The sequence below is a fragment of the Homalodisca vitripennis genome, unplaced genomic scaffold (genome assembly GCF_021130785.1).
Source record: "Homalodisca vitripennis isolate AUS2020 unplaced genomic scaffold, UT_GWSS_2.1 ScUCBcl_3919;HRSCAF=9736, whole genome shotgun sequence".
Lineage (NCBI taxonomy): Eukaryota > Metazoa > Arthropoda > Insecta > Hemiptera > Cicadellidae > Homalodisca > Homalodisca vitripennis.
Window position 1 is genome coordinate 2,227 of NW_025780033.1, and position 26,052 is coordinate 28,278.

General features: G+C 35.2%; 1 protein-coding gene across 1 annotated transcript; it reads left to right on the forward strand.

The window, feature by feature from the left end:
• Window positions 1-278: 278 nt before the first annotated feature.
• On the forward strand, window positions 279-25,702 carry LOC124372729 (ankyrin repeat and BTB/POZ domain-containing protein BTBD11-like; the record flags this gene model as incomplete). Its single annotated transcript, XM_046831139.1, has 11 exons — window positions 279-473; window positions 1,323-1,467; window positions 2,143-2,274; window positions 5,148-5,309; window positions 7,421-7,548; window positions 12,582-12,747; window positions 13,728-13,833; window positions 15,530-15,735; window positions 19,469-19,762; window positions 21,208-21,390; window positions 25,399-25,702. Coding segments are annotated over 11 exons (1,927 nt in total), but the record flags the coding sequence as incomplete, so codon positions are not given.
• Window positions 25,703-26,052: the final 350 nt, after the last annotated feature.

Consider the following 26,052-nt stretch of genomic DNA (forward strand, 5'->3'; position numbering starts at 1 on the left):
TAAATTCCCAAATCATAACATGGCTGCACTATGAGATGAATGATTAAATTTAATGATCAATTATCTTATGGCAATAATTTTGGTGTCTCTGGAGTTTATTTCTTTATAGTTACTGTCATGCCATTAATATGAAGTTACAGATATTTAAATACTGGAATACTAGTGTATTTACAAGTACGGTGTGATGTGGATGGTAGAATAAAAATCATTTAAATTTCTATTGGAAACATTTGAAAACTATAAGGTAAGAGTGTAATTGGGCTGTATATTGTTTGTAGCTGGAGCACTCAGGCCCCTGTACAAGAGCTGGTGTACGAGAGAGCATACGTTGTGCTGCCGCCATTGGTAGAATGGATACGCACGACCACCGCGCACACTGAGTACCGCCACGCCACTGTCATCGACCAGGACGATGTGATGCAGGCAGCACGGCTTCTGTTGCCTGGTGTTGATTGTCCCATCAGACAGCCGGGGTAATGTTCTCTTCTAATATCCCCCTTAAAATCAATGGCATTGTGATTTTCAAAGTGTTTTGCAAAGCAGTCTACCAAACCCGTGCGGAATAGCTGGATTCAGTTTTCTTCTTATCTATTACTTTTATCAATTTTAAATCTTTTAATTTAAATAAACTATTTCCCCCTCCCTTGGCTTTGAGCAAATCAGCAACCATATAAAATGCCAGGAGAGTTCACTTCTGGCTGGTTTATACGTTTCAGTTGGATCCTACACTAGATACAGCATAAACCGATTTGTCACTTAAATCTGGGTAACCTTATGGATGTCCAGGAGTGGCACATCACTAACCGCAATGTCGAGATTCTGGGGTGCAAGAGTACACACACGATAGGTCTAGTCTACTGTGGGGATGACTTTTGGAGTTAGTGGGGCTCCATAAGTGTTAAAGGTAATTGCTACCCTAGACATAAGAGCATGCCACCCCTTGCCCATGGTAACTGGAGAGGTCAGTGCAGATCTGGCCTCCTCTTCTTTAAAGGAGACATGACTGAGATTAATGCTAAAAAATCCTCCTGTTGGATCTCGACATGAGGCGATCCTTACCCATTCAGAATATTCTGTCACTCAGGAAGCAGGGCAAAGATCCTCTTAGGACTAAGTGTAATTTTTTCAACTTCTTTTCATAAGAAAACAAAAGAAGCACAAAACAAGGCAATAGTATTATCTTATCAAGTTTGAAAAAACATTGTGTATGGATCATCTCTGGACAATTATTCTTTAACTTCATTGCATGTGTTTTGAAGTATTCTCAATTTTTTTAAGATGTGCTGTTTTAAATTATGTTGAGTATGACTATTGTTTTACAGATGTGATGAGAGTGTAAGCAGTCGAAGGCAGGGTGAAGAGGCTGACTCAGTCCGCAGACTCAAGCTGTCCGTTGCTTTCCGCATGTTGAGCTCAGGTTCTCGGGACATTATTCCTCATGCCTTGCAGCTGCTGCCCTCCACCAAGGTAGTACTGATCAGTGGTTATGCTCTAATATGTTCAATCTTTGAAACTTAATAGATTTTTTTTTTTCAGAAAAAAAAAACCGTAATAGGGACTCCATGAAACTTTGTTATAATTGTATCAAACCTTGTAATATCTAAAATAATTACATATATTTAATTAAAACACGTTAAAAATTAATAATGCTAAAAAATATAAGAATATTGGAAATTTTGCTAGTTTTTTCCAATTGTTTTGGAACATTTGATTGTTAGACAATGTATTGTTTTGTATCTTGAGGTTTTTTTTTGCTAGATGGTGAACTTAAAAGACTACACACAAGTGAGTTTTGAAAACGCAACATTGTTTCTCTCTTGGTTCTTTTTGGTTTTCTATAGTAAATAGATGTGTTTTGAATACTAAATTTAGTTGTTATTCTTTTGTTTCTTGATTTATTTGTACATTCGTTCAAGATGGCTTCTTTATTTCACATTCAGATTTTTATGCCTTAGTTTATTGTTGTTATTCCTTGTTAGTTCTTTATACTTACGTATTGTTGTTATTTTATTTTTAGAGTTACACATGTTATTGTTATTCTCGTTAAATTTTAAGCATTCTAATTCTTTACATGTAATTTAAATGTAGATATCAGCCTATTTGACACTGTAAGAAGAGTGTGGTAACTGTGTTATGTTGCAGCTGAACACCCTGTGTGACAGTGGTTTGACCCCCCTCATGTTGGCAGTCCTGGCCAACGATGAGGCCACAGTTCGCTGTCTGCTGGAGTTTGGCTGCGATCCCGATGTGGAGACTCCGCCTCAGGGAACTGCTGTAAGTCTTATCGTAGAATAGACTGTAAGCTCATACACTGGTTATATAACATCGTGCATAGTATTGTTTTTTAACACTAACAAGGACGTAGAATAATACACTACAGCATTATATGTTTAAATATTAGTTTTAATGCAATGCAAACGTTCTAAGTACTTAAAAATGTTTACTGTGAAAACTTATCAAGCTCTTGACAACAAATGTCTCATATATGGGGTGTCCAAAACTTCCATGACCTAGTAGTAATCCTGCCTTTCTCAGTTTAGTTTATTAATCTGTCTGTGTAATTTTAATTTTACATCTTAAACTTCAGAATAATTTTGTTCATTGTACACTCGTGGTACATTGAATTATGTCAATAAACTTAACATATGTTAAAATTAATTATTATCATTACCTAAAAATATCACTTAAAATCTTAACTAGCTTTAAATGAAAATGAAAAGCTAATCTGATTACAAAACTCACCCAGGGAGTGAATCGCTTTTTGAATTTGAATTTCTTTACACATATATATGTCCCTTAAGTTCATTTTTGTTAGTTTTTTTTTTTCATTAATTCATAAACTTTGTTATGTATCTAAGACATTTTATGCAAATGTGGGTGGTTTTGTTTTATTTGTCTTAATTGTGTCTGATGTAGAAAATATAATTTTCAGCTTCAATGTATGAGCCGTACAAACCATTCAAAACTATCAATAACTTTTCTAAAAACTCGTCAAAATACCACTAGCGTAAAAAGAACCCCATAAAAAAATTTAAACATTTTATATTTCATTTCCTAAATTGATATTGATTGAATTTTGATATAAAAGTTTATTACATAATGATAAATATTGACTGAGTATCCAAGGTATAGTGATTGTCCACTTACAGTCATAAAGTAGACACATTGCTTTTAACAAAATTTAATCAACAGTGCACAAAATAATTTTTTACTTAACCCTTTGAGCCCCGGACCTAAAAATATAGTTTGTGCAAATTTTTACCAAGTCTAGTTTTGCAAGTAACTGTCTAAAAACCCCAAGGCCTTTTCAGTGATTTTGTACGATTTCATTTGAAAAATCATACCATCACTAATATACTAGCTAATGACCTAAATAGTACATTAAAATGTTTGAAATAAGGTACTTTACAAATAAAAAATTCAATAAGGGCTAAAAAAATGTTTGTGTACTTTTATATATGTAAAATAACGCATATGTGCTAACTAAAAAAAAAAGAAAAAAGTTACATTTAACATTTTTTATAAATAAAACAAGGAACAATTAACCTGTGGGAAATAATTTTATTTCATTTGTCATGTTATTGCAAACATGGAAAAAAATTTCAGACAGATTACTTCAATAATAAATATTTTGTAAAATATTTTTTTTAATGACACAAAACCTGTGACGTACTAGGCCTAGGTTGTGTAACATTATTCTGAGCTGATGTAGATGGTATCTCAGGTGTTAAGTCTTTAGCATTAAATAGGCCTACATTTCTGCCATTGTCACTATCATATTTAGGATCATACGTCGGATCAAGGTCACTATCATCGTCAAAAATATCAGATAATACTGAATTGTCATCTGAAAAGTCAATATTCAATTGTCTGTCAATGTCACTTGAATGTTCTGCTAGGTTTGAGGGTATTTTGGGATTATACCGACCACACCCAGACATGAATCGTTATTTGACATTTCGCTTCTACTGATTACTAGATTAGCGTAGAACAATATTTCGGTAATATAAAACAGGAATTGTCTTATCGCAAACCCCTCCCCATCCTCAGACAGAGGTCAAAGTCGAGCGATCTAGTAGATAACGTGATTGCAGAGTCGCGTCGCTTTATTGTACCTCTACATTTCCTCTACATTGTACCTCTACATAGAGTGTTTTACCTCTACATTTCTCCAAACACAAAAATTCAACAAAAACAAACATTACCAAACTAAAACTAAACTCTTTATTGAAAAAACACTCAAAACTTGTTTTTATTCTTGATCACATTCCGCCACCCAAAATGCGAGTGCCTCCAGTCATCAGCGCGGGCTTCGGCAGCACCCGCGCTGATGTCAACGAAAGAAAAACATCCCTCGAGATAGTACCTATCAGTAAAATATCAAATTCTAGAGGGGCTGATCAGAAATATAAATTGAATTTTAATGGAAAGGCAATTATGTACCTTGCAAATCATGTGATGCCGCGCGGCCCTGCCGTAATCGGGATTCTCGAGAAAGATAAGATAACAGCGACAACAATACCTAGAAATGCTTGTAAGTTTGTAATTTTGAAATTACAGAGTTTGTTTTTCGTCCTATCATGTTTGTTTCTATAAATTTATATTTTTGTGTTCTTCATACTGGTGTGGTCGGTATAATCCCAAAGTACCGGTTTGAGTCACCCATTATTTACAAAATAAAACAATATTTCATACTGAAAGTACCAAAACAATAATATAACTGTCTACTCACACAAACGCAATGAACATCAACACAGTCTACTAAACGTAAACAATGTCACAGCAGATGCAGATGTTGTTCTTAGTAACAGCTGATCTTCTTACTCTTTCTTTAGGAGTAGTGTAAATATTATTTAGTAACATTTGACCATGAAATCATATTGTATATGTATGAAAATAAAATTATAAGTTCTAAAACCACTGGTGTCGCTAAAATTAAACACTTAAGAGCCATTTATAATAACTCATATCATGCCGACGACATATCGTCGGCTGGGGTTTCTCGCACTATTTTTACCGCTGGAATATCGTCGGCCTGGGGTTTTTAGACAGTGAAATTTACCGACGATATACCGGCGGCTGGGGCTCAAAAGGGTTTAATACCTTACACTAGTTTTATTCAAACTGATATATGTATGCAATTTCAGGGGTGTCCAACGGTACAGGCAGAGACGCAGCACTGGACTGCCCTGACGTACGCAGCTCTTGTGGGCAACACAACGATAGCCAAGCTGTTATTGGACCGCGGGGCTCACGTAGAGGGGGGAGCCCGGCTCAGTGAGGAGCGCTGTACCATCACACCGCTACAGGTCATTTTTTACTCATGTTTTGGTGTATATTTAATACTGATTCTGATTTACTCTGAACTGCCCTTGTTATCCAAGGGTATCCCAATGAAGTTGTTGGTGTTAAGTCAAAACATTCTTGACAGTGAATCCACTGCCTACAGCCGCAAACACAATAAAACTGTTTATTTAAGTAGCGGTTCAAATTCAGTTAGAAGCCAAGCTTACCACTACAAGCAATGGACTAAAATAAAATACCAGGTCTTCTCGTTTAATCTTCAAAGCGTTTATCTTCATTTTTGTGACTAAGTGGTTTCCAAAGTGCTCTTGTTATGAAAAATTACTATATGCGGTTAATGGACAAATCAACTTGATAGGTTTCCATTACCAGTTAAATATAATATTTAGTTATACTAATCTGCTGACAGTAAATAATATAAAATGAAAATCTTGCAGAGTTAAATTTGTTTTCAGACATAGAATGAATTTAAGAGGAAAAGTAAAAATGTTAGTTCGTATTTTTTACGTTCACCAATCTCAACAGCAGAAGAAGACACTGTAGGTTGAGAAGAAGCGCTTACTCGTCTCATTCCTCTGGCTGCCAACACAAGACTCCTTGCCTGCTAGCCTCACCATGAGCATGAGCAGCCTGTGTGTAGCAGTCTGTGCCTATCAGACTTTACACCCTGCAACAATTATGCCCATGTGTACCTACTCGATGTTGAGTTATGGAATTACTTTGTGGGGTAATTGCTGAGATGTGCAAAAACTCTTTATTATTAAAAAATCAATTATTAGCACAATAGGACATTGGAACTCAAGAACAACATGTAAACCATTATTTAATAGAATTAACATCCTTATTTTGCCATATATATCCCTCTCCCGCTCGCAAGGCATGAATCGGTACAGCCACCACATAGCCACTGCAGCTTAAACATCACAGATCGGTACGCACTGCTTTACCCACTAAAGCCGATAAGTGCTGCTGTCGAATAGCAATATTTTGTACTACTAAGGGTTGTTTGCTATCAGGAGACCATTTACTTTACTTTTACAGTAGATTTATTCCATTATTTTGCTATTTTGTATTAGTTGTGCAGAAACAATGGCGGGTTGTAGTCGTACACTTCGTGACAGTGAAATCGATCTCGTTATTAGTAGTGATTGTGACGATTCATGTGAGTGTAGTGATGTACCAGAGCCTTGTGAAGTGGTTGGTGGCATTGAGGATGTAGTTCGGAGTGATCACAGTGGCAGTGGCAGTGACGGTGAGCCAGACAATGACCTTCACCAAGTAACTGCGCAACAAACAACCCCACGCCACCGGCGCCCAGCTGTCCGTGTGCCCCCTTACTGGTCTTGTACAATCAACTTCATTGAACCAAATTTTTTTGTAAAATAATTAATATATATAATTATAGTTAATTACAATGACAGAACATGTGTAAGTTGAGGCGCCGTGTATTTTGACCGAGCACAACCGGCAGAGCGAATTAATTGAGGTTAGAAGCACCGTGAGCGCCTGGAAACAATGCGAGCGGGAGAGAGTTAAATATTTTTGAAATGCTTAAATAAATTAGTACATAAGAATCCTGATCAATTTGAAAAATACAAATTTAATCGTAGGTATCACAAGAAATTGTAATTTGTTTCAATATCCAGCACATAAACTAAACAAAATTTGAAACTAGTCATCTTTATCTAGGTTTGAAATTATATAATAATATTCCACAGTCATATAAAAAACTCCCCTTATCTACATTTACAAAAAAATTAAAAGAAGCACTTTGTCAAAAAACACATTATAGTGTAAATGAATGCTTTGAAGACAGTTTATAATGAAAACAAATAATAAAAATATATCTTTAAAAAAATTGTAAAATGGGTTTAAGCCTTGGATTTAATTAATGTTTTTTTATGTTTTATCACATTTTTATATCAATAAAATATGTATCAAAAGTAATGTTTTAGAATAAGTTTAGTTATGTAGTTTTAATCATTCTCTATGTACCAGTTTTTATTACATTGTGATAGCATAAAACGTATTTTACAATAAATATTTATCTATTGTCAATCCCTATCAGTATCCCCTTATAAATGCACCCTGTTATACTTTATTGTTTGCCATACAGGTTGCAGCAGGCTATGACAACCTGGAGATGGTGTCCTTGCTACTCTCTCATGGAGCACATCCCTTCCTCTCCACTCTACTCAAGGACTCACTGTGCTACTCAGGGTCGGCCCAGAGAGGCTGTTACAGGTCAGTGACTCACTCTTTCAGTAATCGCTGAGGTCTGGTGTTGTTTATGATACTTTCAATGTATATAGACATATTATTAAAATATATTAGTGATGGGTTGATTCCTACACTTGATACTTGACTTTTGGTATTGAGGCATCACAATACAATGCCACTTTTCACTTGAGTCTGGTACTAATCTTTTCAAAGTACATAATAAAATAATATATCAGAATAATAATAAAATCAACAGAAGTTCTTAAGATATGTTTTGAGAGTCACAATGTCACAACAAGTTATGTATAGAAGCTGAATCTCAAATATTATTTTCTTTACAGTTTGAATTTTCTGTTTTTATTTATATTTGCGAATCACCAGGAGTCTGCTATGTTTATTTACGGATGCGTTTTTCTTGTTTTTGGTGTATGAAAATAAGTAAATAAAATTAGTAGTTTTGAAAAAAATATGCTTGCAGTTTCTTATTTCCTATGTGTATGTATTTTTGTGTATCGCCATGTAACTTATGTGCTGATGTCTGTTGCTGTCAGCAATAACAAACAGATGTTCACTAACTTTTGTTTTTTCTTTTAATTTTGTATGGTTTTCTAAAATATGTTCTGTATAAGAATATACTCATGTTTATATCTTAAAATGTTTTACCATGTCTAATAAGGGTTTTTTTAATGTTTGGTTGGCCGCTCCTGTTGGCCAGGTTTTATTATAACGGTAATAAAACAAAACCATTTAAAATATTACATTCTTACTTACTAATAATACAGGAATTCATATTGAACTCAGCATCGAGACTACAATTTTGGTATCGATATTGGAATCTGTACTAATCTATTTATCGCCTAATTTTAGTAGTACCTATATTTAGTAAAGTTTTTGAATGTTGTATAAAAGAGCAAATGTACTATTACTTTGTTTAGAGAAAACTTCTTTGTAAATAGCAGTTTGGTTTTTTACCTGATAAAACACTAATAAAATAAGTTAAATTGGTTGTTGAAATAATCTTGAGAAACTTCAAAAAGGAGGAAATATTATCCAGCACATAAGTTGACCTGTCTAAAGCATTTGACAGTACACTATCTCGTGATTTGCTTTTAAGTTAACACCATTGTTGTAGTTTACAACAATCAGTCATTTTGAAGTCCGTGATGCTGAATGAATTGGTTTTAGTTGGGTACGCAAATGGAATTGTGGATTTGATCGCCTCGTGACACATTGAGCCGGCCCAGCTTAAGCCGAACCAAGTCATGCGCATTGTTAACAACTGGATGGCAGACAATGGCCTGTCCCTGGCTCTAGCTAAGACAGAGATTGTGATCCTTAGCAAGAAGAGGATAGAAACTGTCGTACTGCTCGGCATGGGTTTAGTGACAGTCCGGACCACTTGAACCGTCGAGTATTTCAAAGTAATGGTTGATTATAAGCTGACCTGGAAGAACCAGATCTTCCAAACTGCGGACAAGGCTGCTAAGGGGGTCTAATCCCTTAGTTGGCTGATAGCCAACGTTGGTGGCCTCAGGTCCAGCCGTAGAAGACCTGTTATGACTGCAGTCCAGTCCACTCCCTGTATGGAGCTGAGGTGTGGGCAGATGCACTGAACAACTAAGAGTATTGGATCGGGATGGAACGAGTGCAGCGTCAAGCAGAACTCAGAATCACTTCTGCGTATCATACAGTCTCCGAGCCAGCAGTCCAGTTGGTCGCTGGAGTCATCCCTGTCTCTTGGCAGGGGAGAGAGGCAATCCATCAGTGATGTGGTGACAACCGTTTTAAAAAAGAAGATGTATCAGCACCTATCAGAAATGGCAGGAAAATGTAGGAATACAAATCGTTGGGACAATGGACCTCAAGGCTCATCCTGCACATCCAATCTTGGAACGGCGGCATGGTGAGATGGATTACTACCTCAACCAATTCCTGAGTGGACATGAGTACTTCTAGACTTATCTGTTTCGTATGGACAAGACCGGGTCATTGGACTGCATGTACTGCCCAGGCATTCCCAACAATGCTATAACGACTTGGATTGTGGATATTAATATTCCAGAGTATTAATATTTAAATTATCAATGAGACATCCAAGACGATATAAAATTTTTTTTGATTAGTAAGCTCCTAGTGAATATTTCAGTACAATTTATTACTAAATTGGTTAACTATTAAATATTATCTGGTTTGCCTAAAATAAAAATCACAGTTCTAAATAAAACAATGGATTTATTTTAAACTGGCAAATTAATAAGTTCAACGTTTCAGAATTTTTATCACTCTATTTTCCACAAGAAATTGACAAACCTTTTAGTAAATTAAAAAATTCCTTTGGCAAGAAATAAAAATATTAATCAAATACATCAAACTAAAAATCAGAGCTCTCTTCTAAAATAAAATAATAAAGTTTTAAAATTAAAAATCAAATACCACTTGGAAATAACCTGTGGGAAGTAGTAGTGAAGCACCAGGAGGTTTCCTATCAAAAGATTCTATTGGTTTAAGGTAACTCCCTTATACACTGTCAACGAATTCTTAGTCTGTGATACAATTACTATAAAGTAAACTTTGTTTTTTTTATTATTGTGTCTGTTTTAACTTTATGTTTTTTATTAGTTTTGTTTTGGTGATAATTTTAATTGTATACATTTTTAAGTCTTTAAGTTGAAGCTTTCTAACTACACTGTTGGTAGTTATTTTTATCTTCCTGTTTTGTGTATTTTCATTTTATAAATTATGTATTTTTATTTTGTTATTGTAAACCTTTTAATTTTAACACTAGAATAATGAAAAAGGACTTAGAGAGAATACTTTGAACTGTAATATTGTTTTCATTTATATTATAGTAGATGTTTACTATATTTCTCACAATGACTACTGTACCTTAAATGGATATAAAACTTCTTGATTCTTGATTCTCAGAATTGAATTTTGTTATCAACACATTCTTTTAAAAATAAATTATTGCTGATTTCTGTAATATTCTAGTCATCTTAACTCAGTTTGATGTGAAGTAAGGATTAATCCTATGTGGTTCAAGATAAGGTAACAGGGTTTCTTCATACATTTACCATCTTACAATGCTAGTAAAAAATCACTAACAGTACATTTAGGGATCCGAAACTTGATTTCTTCTTTAGCTGGGAGATCAAACTAATCTAATGAATAATCTAGGTTACAGTGTAATTATAAATTACGACACTAATCTAACCGAGAAAGAGGCCAGATTGACTTTGTATCACTGAACAATGGCTAATGTCCAAAAATTTCTATTACCTTCGCAAATCTTACATTGTCAAAAACAAATTGAAAACATTGGATTACGTTAATATTAAGAACCTCTAATTGTTTGACTAATACATAACAACAATTAACGTAGTTCATTGCGTCCTAAAGCTATCTATGCAGTAATAAAAGTAATTAGTGTACATTCATTTAAAATATTTCAATGTTGACAGAGTAAGAACCACGGTTTTATTTTCAGTATTCACTGTGTAATTACAATTACAACTAAAACACAATGTTTTTTTTTTGAGTTGATAGTTTAATTTTGTTAAACAACTAGCATAATAAAACATTAAAGTCATAAAGTCATTTATTCATCATTCAACAATTTACAAAATTGTAATAGATTTTGTCAGAACAGTACATACAGTTATCACTCAGGCTTATTTAACCTATGTTAAAATTACATGAAAGGTACTCATTTAAATTATAAAATGGGCTTTTGAGTAACAAGAGTCTTAAAATGGTAACAAATTTTGCAAATGGCATTCCCCTTAATGACACAGGTAACTTATTAAAAATTCTAATGCCAAGTGAAGAGTGATAGCTCGCAGTTTTGGTAAGCCTACATCGAACCATATCAAGTTTATCCACATTCCTAGTCTCATATTGGTGTATATCACCTCTTGATCTATACAAAACAATATTTTTCTTTACTAAAAACTAAAACTTCAAATATGTACAAATTAATTACTGTAAGGATATCAGTTTCAACAAAAAGAGGTTTACAATGGGCTAGAGATTCAGAATAAGTAAGTATTCTCAGAGCTCTCTTCTGTAACATCAAAACTTTTTCCATACCAGTTCCATTTCCCCAGATAACAAGGCCATATCTAATAATGCTCTCAAAATAAGCAAAATATGCCATTTTCAGGTACTACGTTAAAGAGACATGTTTTCTTAAATTTAACTAATAAATATATTACTCTGCTTAATTTTTTACAAACAACATCAATATGTACATTCCAACTTAGCCTAGAATCAATATGGAATCCGAGCAAGACCACAGAAGTATCACAGCCCTCAGGAATATTATTTACAGATTTAAGGGTAACGTACAAGTGCTTGGTTTTGTCAAAATTAAAAAAGAAACCATTGGCATCAAACCAGGAGATTGCCTGTGTCAATGAATTATTTACAGATGTAGCTAAGGGTGTTATGTCATTTGAGTTATTACGACTTAACAAAGTAGTATCATCAGCATACATAGTAATGTGACAGGGAATATTACTACTTAGGTAATCATTACCAAAAAAAGTACAGGCCCCAATACAGAGCCCTGAGGTACGCCAGCTGTTACATAATCAGTATGAGAGAATTTATCACCTATATGTACAATTTGTCTACGATTTTCTAAATATGATTTGAATATAGCTAGTTCTTTACCATGAAATCCATAGTACTCTAATTTCTTCAACAATATATCATGCCTTACCACATCAAAAGCTTTGGTCAGGTCACAAAGCGTGACTTGAGCATTGCAAGCATCTTCCAAAGTTAGTAATAAATGGCCTACTAAGGTATCAACAGCTTGAGTAGTAGATCTGCCAGTTCGAAAACCATATTGATCATTACAGAAAATATTATTAGTTTCGAAATATTTACATACCTGTTTTTTTTAGTACTTTCTCAAATATTTTTCCTATAACAGGGATACAAGATATAGGCCTATAGCTATTTGGCAGATGGTACTCTCCTTTCTTATATACATTGCAACATTCATGTCCAAATCATGATTTTAACAGTATAATGGTACCTTATGTTGGCAGTGCTATAGCGGTAGCAGCAGCCCACGGTCAGAGAGCAGTACTGCACAAGCTACTGTCTCATCCTCTCAGCCCAAACACCAAGGAGGTCCTTAGCCTAGAGGAGATCCTGGCAGAGGGCGCCAACCAGTTGACTGCTGACCGCCGAGCTGCCACTAGACTCAGAGAGGTTGGCATACAATCACCTTAACCCTTAAAGCACTGAAGAAAATTTGGCATGGATACAATTAGTGTAGGCCTGCATTTAGAGATTTTTAACAAATTTAGTTTTAGCCAGAGGTTAATTTATTTTCTGTTTCTTGGAAGAAGTAATAATAAACAAAAATTATTTTTTGAAAAGCTGTCATCTCTTCTGAAGTTTGACATCACCATTTAAAATAAATTATATTGTTAGGGGAGGGCTTAAATTTTTCCAGAAAGTTTAGACTACATCTTTTTAGTAATACAAATATAGCTTATCTATTAAAATGCATATATTCAAGAAATAATGTTATTATCTATATAATAAACATTAAAGGAAGAGAATATGAAAGTTTTTTTCGTTAATAGGTGGTTTTCAAAGAGTTAATATCACAATCTAAAAATTATTGATGGAATAGAAGAGATTTATTGTCCTTTTATTAGCTTTTTTAGAGCTTATACAGTTGTATCTGTATATGTAATTTTATAGCAAATGTTGTTATGAAAGAATTATTTTATTATCTATTACCATTTTTGCTCTTCTACAACTTGGTAACAATTGCAAGTTCACTTATTAACAACTGATCAGTGGTACCTTTGCTGGTCCTTTACTCCTCTTCCAATGAGTTGAATTATTCATACTTAGATTTAGTATTTTTCTCCTCACTTATTAACTATTTTAGTACCAATGTCGGATTGATCGGATGTCAGCTGTACTGCTGAGAAATGTGGCATCCATTTTATCGGACTTTCCATTTTTATTTTTTCCCACCACCAAATATTTAATAGAACTGAAACCCAGTAAAATTATTCTCAACATATGGGTTCAAACTGCACTAAAACTCCAAACACTTCTGGGCAGTAAGCTACAAAAATAGTGTGGTACGAAAAGGGATAATGAATAATTCTGAAATTTAACCTCAATTTTGATTCCTCTGCTCCTGTGCTGACGTGTTGTGATGTGATCAGACAGGTGGAGAGAGCCCGGCCCAGCAGCAGGTGCTCAAGCTGACGAAGCCTCAAGTCAAGTGTCTGCAGGAGGCAATGTACCACAGCACAGAAAACAACCATCTCGGTCAGTACAACAATGAGACTCATTTTCAAGTTTTATTTGTCAATCAAGTCTAGAACAAGTTTAAAATTTAATGAATGGTTTAATAACAGCAAATTTTGAGATCTTCAACCCTACCATATCAAATTTTGTTTTAATTAATCATTGACTTGTGATTGATACTCTGATTACACATTTCATGTAAGACTTGGATATTTAACTTAATTGGTAAAAATTATATTTGTGATTTATATTTCAAACAAATTGATATTGGTTTTGACATTAATTCTCTTTTTCCACTGATAACATACAACTTATAACTATTTCAATGTGTGTTTTTTTTAATTTAATGTTAAAATAGTTTCTTGAAATGAGTAAAATTATATTTTGACTACAGCAAAACATTGATACAAGATAGGCCTTTGCAGTCCTGATATAAATTGGTTTCTGTTTTATACTCTCACGAAATGTTTAAATTGAATGAGAAAGAACATTATAGTTATGCAATATAATGTCAAGATAAATAAACCATGGTTCATAAAAATAATTTATGTTCTCGTTGTTTCCAGCACTTTCAATTGTTGAGTTCCCCCGGGAGAACCCACTTTTGGCTGGTTTTATACCTTTCAGTTAACGTACACTGGGTACAGCAAAAACTGATGTGTCACTTAAATCTGGGCAACCCTTTAGATGTTCAGTAGTGTTACATCATTAACCGCAATTGTCGAGACATTGGTTAATGAAGAATAGATCAATAGGTCTAGTCCACTGCAGTTGCCAGTTTAGATATGAGTTTAGTAATGCCACCCCTGCCTGCTTCTGAATTGGTTGAACTTTTAAAAATATTTCGATTCTGAGCTGAAACAATGATGAAATTAGAATTATTATTACTAATTAAAATAACAGATTTGTATAATTGCCAAATTCAATTTAGGTTTGAAGTAATCATTATGTCTTCTTTATTTTTACTTTGATTAGACTCCACATTGTTTAAAATCTTAATAATAATAATAATAAATTAGTGGTTTGTTTATGACATTGTACAATGTGAAGATTCCACACAGGAATATCTGTAGGCTCACAATATTTACTAACTCTTTTCAGCAATGGCCGTAAGGCCGCCTGCTGGGTTTGCTATAAGATAATACTTAGTGTTTAATGGCTTATAACTTTCTACTCAGCATTTAAAATACTAATATAATTTCATAAACACAGACTAAAATAGTTTGTAATTTAAAATAATATCACTAGTTAAGAACAATTTGTTAAAATAATAAATGTGTTTTAAAGTAGAATAATATACAATTTAAAATGTACTTAAAGCTATTGTTACATGAGCTCCTTGTTTTACATCAAATTGTTTTTAACAAACACTACAAACAAGGTTTTTTAATATGTCAACCTTATTCACCTATTCCTCGACAGATATACACTAGCACAGCAAACAAACTATAATAATATGAGTAACATTTTTATTCTAAACTATAGCAGCACAAAGTAAAATAATAAACCATACTAAAACAATAAAAATAAGCAGAACAAAATTAAATTAAGAAGTATGAATACAACAAGCCAGTGAGTTGATTCACACTGATCAAGAAATCATATAATCTTTTCAAAATTAAAAAAAGAATTGCAGTTAAAAAATTAATTCACTTGTTAGTTCCCACCCTAAATTCCAAGCTAATTTTAAATAAATGTAATTATATTTGATGTACAGAGATAACGCTGTATATCCGTAACTTGGGCATTGCATGGACACTTCACTGTTGGATGTACACACTGGCCACAGCACATGACCATCACCTGGAGAACATGATAGACCAGCTGCTGCAGGACTTTCTCCAGGTCTGGCCAGACGACTGCTCCACTCAGTTTGTGGACGAGTGTTTGCCTCTGCTCTTCAACATCTTCCGCTACAGCAAGGTCAGGCTGCACCATATATTATAATATAACTGCTTCATCTCTTTTTCTATTAAATTTGTTATTTAGATTTTTTATTGTAACCTAAAAAGCTACAACCTAAGTTTGGCTACAATTATCTCTCACTCAGCTCAGATGGAGTCAGGTGGTTGTCCTCTCAACTTGCCAAGCCATGCTTAGTGGTCAGCTGCGTTCTGCATCACACTCGGTGCTTGCTTAATCATGTATACTATTTTAACTCGGATTTAAATGGCACTATTTGACCTTTGGCTCTTTAAATGACTGACATTTAAATGAAATTCTCAAATACTTTACAAAGTTTACTAGCTTCAAGGTTGTAATTGTATCGATTTGCTCTTAAATGGACCGAGTAATATGTAATTTTGATAAGATACACTATAGGAGCTACAGTATTAAAAATAATTCTGAACAATGTTTACTATGGTATGTGCTGCAAATAGAGAAATATTAATTTAGTTACTTATCTGACAGAGAGAACATAGCACTTTTATGTATAACTGTGCATTAAAATGGGCTAAACATAGTGGCCTAAAGAGTTGAACAGCAAAACAGCGAGGGCTGCTAGGTGTGGCCCCTGGGCTCAGGGACAGGATGTGTTCATAAATAAATAACCTGACACAGAGAACAACCTTAGCCACCCTTGTGGTCTGAGGATGTAAAAAGATAATCATATAAATTTAATTCCGATCACAAAATAATTATTCAAGTTTAAAATGTGTTTTATCGATCATAAAACCTAGTTTAATTCTCTTCCATTTTCAAAACACACCATATACATAGTGCTAAAAATATAAAACTAAAAACATAATATTAAACATATATATTTTTATTCTCAACTATGATCATTAGCAAAAATTGGTAGAGAAATGAAAAAAATAACAAAAAAATCATTATCTATACAACAGAGAGTATAAATAGTTACAAGAGAATTTATTAGATAGTAGCACAATGTAAGAAAGTACCAACAGCTAGCTATGAAATACGAACCGATTTTGACAACTCAGATATGAGGCTGGTAGATAGTAGTTTGAGTGGGTTACAATAGTAATAATAATAATGGACCAAAGCTATTATTTTAACCCACTTTGGCTGTTAGCGCAGGAATGGGTTAAAATAATAGTACCTAGAATAACTCAGTCATTGGGTAAATTCAACAAGTTATGTAAAAAATGGTTACTTTATAATATTGTTCTATACAATTTTTCTTGCCACAAAGTTGAGTCAAAGTTTTATCATTTTAACCCGTTAAAATTTTCGTGTTAAATTTATATTTTATTAAATAAAAGATTATCTTTAGGAATACATTTTGGATGTTTGTGGGCGTTATTTACAATTGTTATCCTAGTATGTTATATAATTTTCAAATTTTAAATAATATTTAATGTTACCTGGCGAATCGTCTCCTCGTCGTGCGTCATGCCGGTGAGACATCTTTTGCATTTGAGGCGGTGTCTGGGGTGCCTCAGGGTTCTCTGCTGGGACCTGCCCTTTTTTCTATCTTCATTAATGACCTTCAGAATGTCATCACATCGTCTAGCCTGTTAATGTTCGCGGATGACGCCAAGGTATATAGGGAGATATCCACACTTCAAGACTGCGCCTCTCTGCAATCTGACTTGGAAAGTGTCGTCTCCTGGTGTGTGCGGGATGGCATGGATATTAATTTCGCAAAGTGCTCTGTGGTCTCATTCCATCGCTCAGCTAGGGTCATAGTCTTCAACTACGAGATGGAGGGAACCATACTGAATCGCTCAAGTACAGTTAAGGATTTGGGAGTTATCTTGTCCTCGTCACTGAGCCCTGAACAGCATCTGTCTGCAATTACTAGGAAAGCCATTATTGCCCTCGGTCTTATATTTAGGACTTCTCGAGATGGGTTTTCACCATGGACACTTCGGGCCCTGTACGTCCAGTTGGTTCGACCAATATTGGAATACTGTTCGCCTGTATGGTCTCCCTACCTGTTGGGTCAGGTTGAACTCGTTGAAAGAATTCAGATAAGATTCATCAGGCTGATTGGGTTGAGACTTGGATTTGCCTACGACGGGGTTCCTGTTGAAGATCTGCAACGCCACTTTGGGCTCCTACCCTTGAGCACCATACGCCAAATTGCTGACCTGATGTTCTTGAAGAAGATTTTGTCGTCGTCTTGTGATTCCCCGAGACTTTTAGAGAGGATCAATCTTCGTTGTCCTCGACCATCTTCAAGATCTGTGCAGCTTTTCGAGAGGGAATTCCTCGCTACGAACTATGCGTACAACAGTACAATACCGAGAATTCACAGGTTGGGAAATGGTCTTCCTGCGCATGTTGATTTGTTCAGCATGTCCGACACATCATTCAAGAGGGAGGTCACTAAATATCTCTCTGGCCACACGTGAAACTCTGACACTGAACGTTATATTTTGCTTGCTGTTTTTTTGTTTTTTTTTTTTTGTTTTTTTTGTTAACACTTTTGTTTATATTTAATGGCATCAAACCCTGCATGTATTGTCGCATATTGTATATTTCACTAAATAGAAATGGTTTCTTGTGAATGTTATATATTGCTTGCTATTTTCTTAACACTTTTGTTCATATATTATTATAATAGCATCAAAATTTGCATGTATTGTAGCATGTTTTTTTATTTTGCTAAATGGAAATGGTTTCTTGTGATTTTTTTTATATATATCAATGAACATAGGCTACGCTAATCTTTATTTTTTTCTTTCGTATTGTATTTGTTCATATGCATATGTATGTCTCAGTAGTATATAAGTAACTCTATATTTTATACGCTACCGGTACTTTAATTAAGTCTTTTTTACGGTTCCACCTTCATGTTGCACTTGTTTATGAACTATATTGCTGTTGTAATTTTTCTTTTTATTCACGATGTTGATGTTATTTGGCACTTGTTTTGCTTATTTTTTTGCTTCTGTTTGCTTTAGCATGTATGCATGTAAACTGTTTATGTAAGTTGTTTATATCAAGCCTCTTGTATTTTCTCAATACCTATAACAAATGTGAAATGGTGTATACCGTATGTAAATAAATAAATAAATAAATAAATAAATGTGATATTTTACAATAATTTTGACACAATCAAGAAATTCAAAATGAAATATTACTATACAAAGTAGTCTACTACAAGTACAATTTGGATTCGTTTTGTCTGGCAGTTAATTTTATTTATTTAATTGCGACCAGAAGAGGGCACCCTTCCAGAGGACTAGTTGTCTCTCTTGGATCCCCCACTAGATCTCAAGTAACCAAGCCTAACCAGCTTTGGTGAGGAAATAATAAACTAATAATTTAGATACGGTTCTGACAGTTCCCTAATTATAACGCCTAGACGATCTACGTTCACTTCTACCCGGCCTACTGTACATGACAGCCGCACAACGACTTTGACACAACCTCCGCTTGACGCAGCTATCCTAGGCAGTAATAATCCTACAAGAAACTGTCCAGTAGAATTCCAGATAGTAGGAGGCTCCCATTGTTAAAGCTATGACCTAAATGTTGGTGCAGCTGGCTATCGTGTTCGCGGCTGCTGATAGATTGTGCGCCAAATTCAAATCTATAGTGGCACTCGCCGCATAATAAATTATAAGCTTTGCCAAAATAATGTCATATCATGGGTATATGTATGTGTTATAATAAGAACATACCATTTGATTTAGTGCCCAGCAACTTTTACATTATTAAAAGAAATTCTTTATTTTTGCAGAATGAAGGCACAACTTTATTGCTGGCAGACATTTTCTCAACGTGTTTTGGATGGGAGCCAATTAAGCGAATTCGTGACTCTACGTTAAGTGGTGGTGCACGTATCGATCCCAAGTTTGTCAACAACGCAGAACTGAGTGATGTACAGTTCCGTGTGGAGGGTCGTGTATTCTACGGCCACAAGATCGTGCTGGTCACGTCTTCCCCTCGCTTCCGTGGCATGCTTAGCTCCAAGCTGTGTGAGGGCAACCCTCCCATCGTACAGATCAATGACATCCGCTATCACATATTCCAGGTCAGTCTTAAGTAAAAAAATTGTCAAGAATTTTTAAGTTTTGCGGGTTTGGAGAGCCCTGTTATAAGTTTTTTAAATTATTTTGGTATTCATGCTCCTGAAATATAATACAATTTCCAGTTGTGTTGGTTGTTTACTTTTACAGGGGCATCTGCTAAGGGTAGACGTTTTTTATAAACTCAGTGATTTTCATTTGTACAAAAATAGATCAAAGAATTTGTATTAAATTTTGTGTGAAAAATGTTAACAAAGGCCTATGTTGTGTTAGGTCTGCTATAAGTAAAACAAGAAATGACAATGCAGAATTAGTGAAACGTATTATAACAGGTGATGAATCTCGAGCTTACGGATATGATGTCAAACTAAGGCTCAATCATCCCACTGGAAGCATTCTGGATTGCCAAGAGAGAAAAAGGTTTGACAAGTGCAGTTGAACATAACGGTTATGCTCACTGTGTTCCTCGATTTTAATGACATAGTGCATCATAAACTTTTGCCAGAAGGTGAAACTACCTCCAAGTCAACGCTGTTTGCGTGAAGCAATCCGAAAAAATTTCAAGATTTTTGGCAAAACAGGCTTTTGTACTATGATAATGCATCTGCTCATGCTTCATTGCTTGTTCGTGGATTTTTAGCCAAAAACAGTGCTGTAACGATGCCCCAATCTTATATTCTCCATACATGGCCGTGTAAATTATTTGTTTCCAAAAATTCAGAGAACCTTAAAGGCTGTCATTCAACAAGCATAAATGACATTAAAAGTGCATCACTGAAAGAGCTAAAGGCTATTACAAAGATTTAGTTTGAGAAGTGTTTCGCGGATTGGAAGAACCGCTGGCACAAGTGCGTAATATGTTATGGGGACTATTTTGAAGGTGACAAAATTATTTTAGATGAATAGATAAAGATTTCTTTTTCTACAAAATTAAAACTCCCGTTACTTTTTGAACAAACCTTGTACATTGTTCAAAAATATTTTGCAAAGAAACATTTGTGTTATAGTTTTAATGTTTGGTTTAAGGTAGAATTTTCATTTAGATATTACCATTATACAATTATAGAAGAAGTAAGAAAATCACAAGGAGACTAAAATTTCCAAACAATTTTATTATTTTTCAAAAATATAATGTAAGTTTTATAATTCACCTCACATCGAAAGATTGCTCACACAACTACACTCTTGAATATTTTGACTAACAGATCAGCTATCTTCAGTCAATAGATGTTAAACCATAAGATGTTAAACCAACAGATGAACTATCACCAGATTATAATAATTTTGAATTATTCTTTGACTCTAAGATTATGGTTGTTTATTATGCAAAGTAGTTTGGTTTAAATCAAATAAATACTAAGGGGTTGGCAAGAGACACTTCTGTTTATGGTGTTTATTTATGAGTTGTTTGTGTGTATTAGTCACGATGAATGTGTGTTTGTGAGTGCAGCTGGTGATGCAGTATTTGTACAACGGTGGCTGTGACACCCTGGAAGTAGATCACAATGATGTGCTGGAGTTGATGGCTGCTGCCAACTTTTTTCAATTGGACGGTCTACTGCGGTTTTGTGAAGCTCAGTGTTCAGACATGGTGGATCTCGACAATATTGTCTCCATGTACATACACGCCAAGGTAACAACTGATCTGTTTTGTGCAAATTAATATTTTTTTTTAATAGATGTTCAATTGACAAATAATTGATATCGTCAATAAAAACAAATTGAATCACTTTTATAAGCAAAGTGGTTACAACAGGGTCCCCACCCAACCATGAATTTCGTTCCCCGTGAAAAAATCTCAAATAAGCTGTGAATTTAATGTACAAACCATGAAAATCTCTACAAGTTGCGATTAAATGAATAGAATAGAATATATCTTTATAGAATAGAATAGAATATATCTTTATTGAACATATTCTTAGAGAATAGAACAAAGGTCAGTGTTTATGTCACAATCAGTGTATGAGTCAGTGTATGTAAATTACAAAGCGCTTGTCCTCCACTGAAGGAACTCCTGGACACTGTAGTATGGATGCTCCAGCAGCCAGCTTCTTAAGGAGGTCTTGAAGTTCTTCTCTGGAAGCTTTCTTAGGTAGTCAGGTAGATTGTTAAAGAACATGGCTCCTTTATACGATGGTTTTTTCTCGAACAGAGTCAGATGATGAGGGTCAAGGAGGAAGTTGTTTCTATGTCTGGTGTTGTAGGGGTGGATGTCGCCAGTTCTTGCGTGCCCTGTTTTTGTGACAAATAAGATCGTCTCTAGGATATAGAGTCCTATGATCGTCAGTATTCCTAGATGTCTGAAAGCTGCTCGGCATGAGTCCATTGGTCCTAATCCACTTAGAGTCCTGACAGCCCTTTTTTGTATAACACGCACCCTTTTAAGATTTCCAATTGTCGTCCCCAGGCTATCAGTCCATATCTGAGATGACATTCAAATAGGGAAAGGTATGCTGTCAAAGCTACTTGAGGGCTACTGATTTGTTTTATTCTTCTCACTGCATACAGGCTACTATTAAGTTTGTGGCAGAGTTGATTGATGTGAGGTTCCCATGAGAGGTTTTGATCAACAGTTAGACCAAGGTACTTTCCTGATTTAATTGTAGTTATTTCTGGGAGCCCGTCATATTGGTTTGGGTTAGGTGTAAAGACTAGCTGTTGGGTCTTTGAGTCATTTAAGACTAAATCATTGAGGTGGCAGTATTGCTTAGCCACATTGTATGCAACAAAAGAGTCTATATCTAGCTGAGATTTGTTCTTATTTGCTAAAATCAAAGCTGTGTCGTCAGCATACATTACAATTTCACAGTGGTTTTGGAGATAATTTGGGAAGTCATTTGTTAGGAGAATGTACAAGACGGGTCCAAGCACGGAGCCTTGAGGTACTCCTCTGCTTACTGGTATTGGCTTGGATTTTACTTTCGTCACAGTGTTTTTCTCCAAGTAAGTAAGTTCTACTACTTGTTCCCTGTTACTCAAGTAGCTCTTAAACCAGTCAAGTTCCTTGTCAATGACTCCAAGAGAGTGTAACTTTTTCAGTATGAGTTCATGGTCAAGGCAGTCAAACGCTTTACTAAAATCCAAAAATATGCTTGTTGCAATTTGTCCTTTTTCTAGATTGTCTATTTCTTCAATTAGTTGAGCTATTGCTGTTGAAGTTGATCTGTCTTTTATAAAACCGTGTTGTCTAGGGGTGAGAAGATCGTGCTGCTTGAGGTGGCCCAGTAGTCTATTTAGTATTACTCGCTCCAGTATTTTAGAAAAAGTAGAGATTAGGGAAATTGGCCTGTAGCTGGTGGCTTCATTTGTTGCTCCACATTTGAATTTCGGATAGATTTTTGCGAATTTTAGTTCATTTGGAAATATTCCTTGTGAAAGTGATTTATTAATGATGTGAGTCAGTGGGGTGATTATTTCGTGTTTGCACTGTTTGATCAATTTTGATGAGATCTCATCCTCCCCTGCTGATGTTTTTGCTTTTAAAGAGTCAATGATTTTTCCAATTTCTTGTTTGTTGGTTTCAGAGAAGGCTAGGTTTGGTGTTTGAAGTGTTTGGTTGTTATTGTTTGGTGCTATTACAGGTGTCGATGTTCCATTTCTGAGGAGTGTTCGGTCAGCGACTGTAGCAAAGAAGTAAATTTAAATGATTGGCAATAGTTATTGGAGAGTCAACGATTTCTTCCTCTATTTTTAGGCATTCTAGTGGATTTTTTTGAAGATTTTTCTTTTCTTTTCATTATTTATTACATTCCACACAGCTTTTGATTTGTTGTCCGACTGTTCTATGAATGAAGAGTTGCACTGTTTACGAAGAGTTTTGAGTTTTATATCATAACATTTTTTCCTTCGAGCTGTTTCTTTTTTGTCATCAGGGTGGCCAGTAATGATTTGTTTATTCAGTGCTTCTAAGTATGATAATTTTAGGGCCTGACTTTCATTGTCCCATATATTTTTGTAGGGGTTTCTTTTCTTCTTTACTATCTTGAGTGGACATGCTATGTTCAATGCGGTTTGAAAAATTCCACTAAATGCTTTATAAGCAGTTTCCACATTCTCGGTGAGAGTGACTTTAGTCCAGTCTTGGGATTCCAGATTGTGCTTCAATTCTTGCACTGTTCTTGCATTAAACTGTCTTCTTTTTGTTTGGGTCAGTGGCTGTTTCGTAGAATCTGTGAGAATCGTACATAGTTGGGCCGTGTGGTCTGAGAGGCCTGTCTGTGTTATTTTGGTAGCTATTTCCGTTTCTTTTATGTTCGTGCATATAAAATCTATAGAGGTCTGGCTATGATTTGTTATTCTGGTTGCGGGTAGATGAAGTCTGCTCAAGCCATGGCTAAGGAGCATTTCATCCAGGTTTCTTCTGTCATTGCTTTCAATAAGATTGTCTACATTCACGTCCCCCATCACCAGTACCATGTCATTAATGGCTACAACTTTGTCAAGCTCAGCTGATAAAATGTCTATTGCATTTTGTAAGTTGCTGCAGGGTGGTCTGTAGACGCTTAGCAGTTGTAAAAATCCTTGTCTCAGCTCAATTTTCAGGAGCATCGTTTCACAAATGAGTTCCGATGTATTGCTTGATATTGATACTACTGTAATCTTGTTTTTTAGTCTTAAGCTAGCAAAAACCGCCACTCCACCTTTCCGGTGTTGCTGTCTGGTAAATGAATCAATATGCGACATAGCCGTGGCTCTGTTGTAAGGCCTGGTTCACACATGAGCGAGAATCGCACAAACCTAATAACACAAGCTGGCCGACCACTGCGTACAGGAGGAATGATCATAAACAAACGTCACTACTACTAGATCGCAGCTGACAGTGACATGTTGCAGTCTCGGTGATGTAGTAGTGTTTGGGGGACATTTAACGGTTCACATTGGCTACTAGTTGTCACAGTTCACCGAACCCTTTGGGCGTGCCAGTATTTGTTGAAATATTGATCTCGGTGGATTCGGTTGGAGAGTAGTCCATAGCTGCTCAATTTCGTATAAACATTAACCTACTTTTTGTATACTGTTATGTAAATATTTTTTCGTTTTTCATATGCAATATTTCATATAATATCTGTGGCCTAACTACTAAACCAAAATTTTTATTTGTTTTTGTCACTTATAAGACATATTAAGATAGATTATTAAGAAAATATACCCATATTTATGAATAATTTTTTTCCTGACTATTTATTATCGTTATTTATTTTACAGTTATAGTACTTTTTTTCAGCTGATTACTACCAGGGATTCGTGCTGAGGAACAAGGTGGCTCTACTGATGATGTACAACGACGACTTTCTTAACCGTGACTGCTGTGTAGGAGTACAATGCCAGTCAGCTGATGGAATACTACCAGGGATCCCTGCTGCAGAAAATGGTGGCTCTTCTGATGTACAATGACGACTTTCTTAACTGTGATTGCTGTGTAGGTGTACAATGCCAGTCAGCTGATGGAATACTACCAGGGATCCCTGCTGCAGAACATGGTGGCTCTTCTGATGTACAATGACGACTTTCTTAACTGTGATTGCTGTGTAGGTGTACAATGCCAGTCAGCTGATGGAGTACTGCCAGGGATTCCTGCTGCAGAACATGGTGGCTCTACTGATGTACAATGACGACTTTCTTAACTGTGATTGCTGTGTAGGTGTACAATGCCAGTCAGCTGATGGAGTACTGCCAGGGATTCCTGCTGCAGAACATGGTGGCTCTACTGACATATGATGACTCGGTCAAGCGATTGCTGTTTGGGAAGAAGCTCCATAACCACGACGTATTGGCAGGACTGCTGCTTACGCTTCAAGCTCGCATCAAAGGTCGCAACAATACCACTCGACCCCAGCCCAAGCCCAAGTAACTCTTGTCTCTGACGGTGATTGTCATTTGTGTGATTGTGTATTTGCTCTTATCATCCAGAACGTTTTGGAAGAATATCATTTTTTCATTTATAAGCAAGCACTAATTTATTTACCATACAAAATTTCTACTCAATAGATTGTGGAAGGATAGAATCAGCTAGCGTATTTAAAAAGACAGATTTCATTAAAAAGATGGTTGGGAGGAAATAGATCAAATTCTCTATTGTATTGTTTACTTTTATCTTCAATCTCAATATTCTTTCCTGTAAATTAAGTATTAAATAAACAAGAATATTCTGAAACTTGTTTATCGGCTTATAAATGTACTCTCCTATCAAAGTTATAAAACATCTCTCAAGTTAATCTAGCTGAATATTATCCTTCCAAATTCTTAAGTTTGTCATTCTTTGCTTAAGAAACTGATGATCACACTCTTGGCAGTG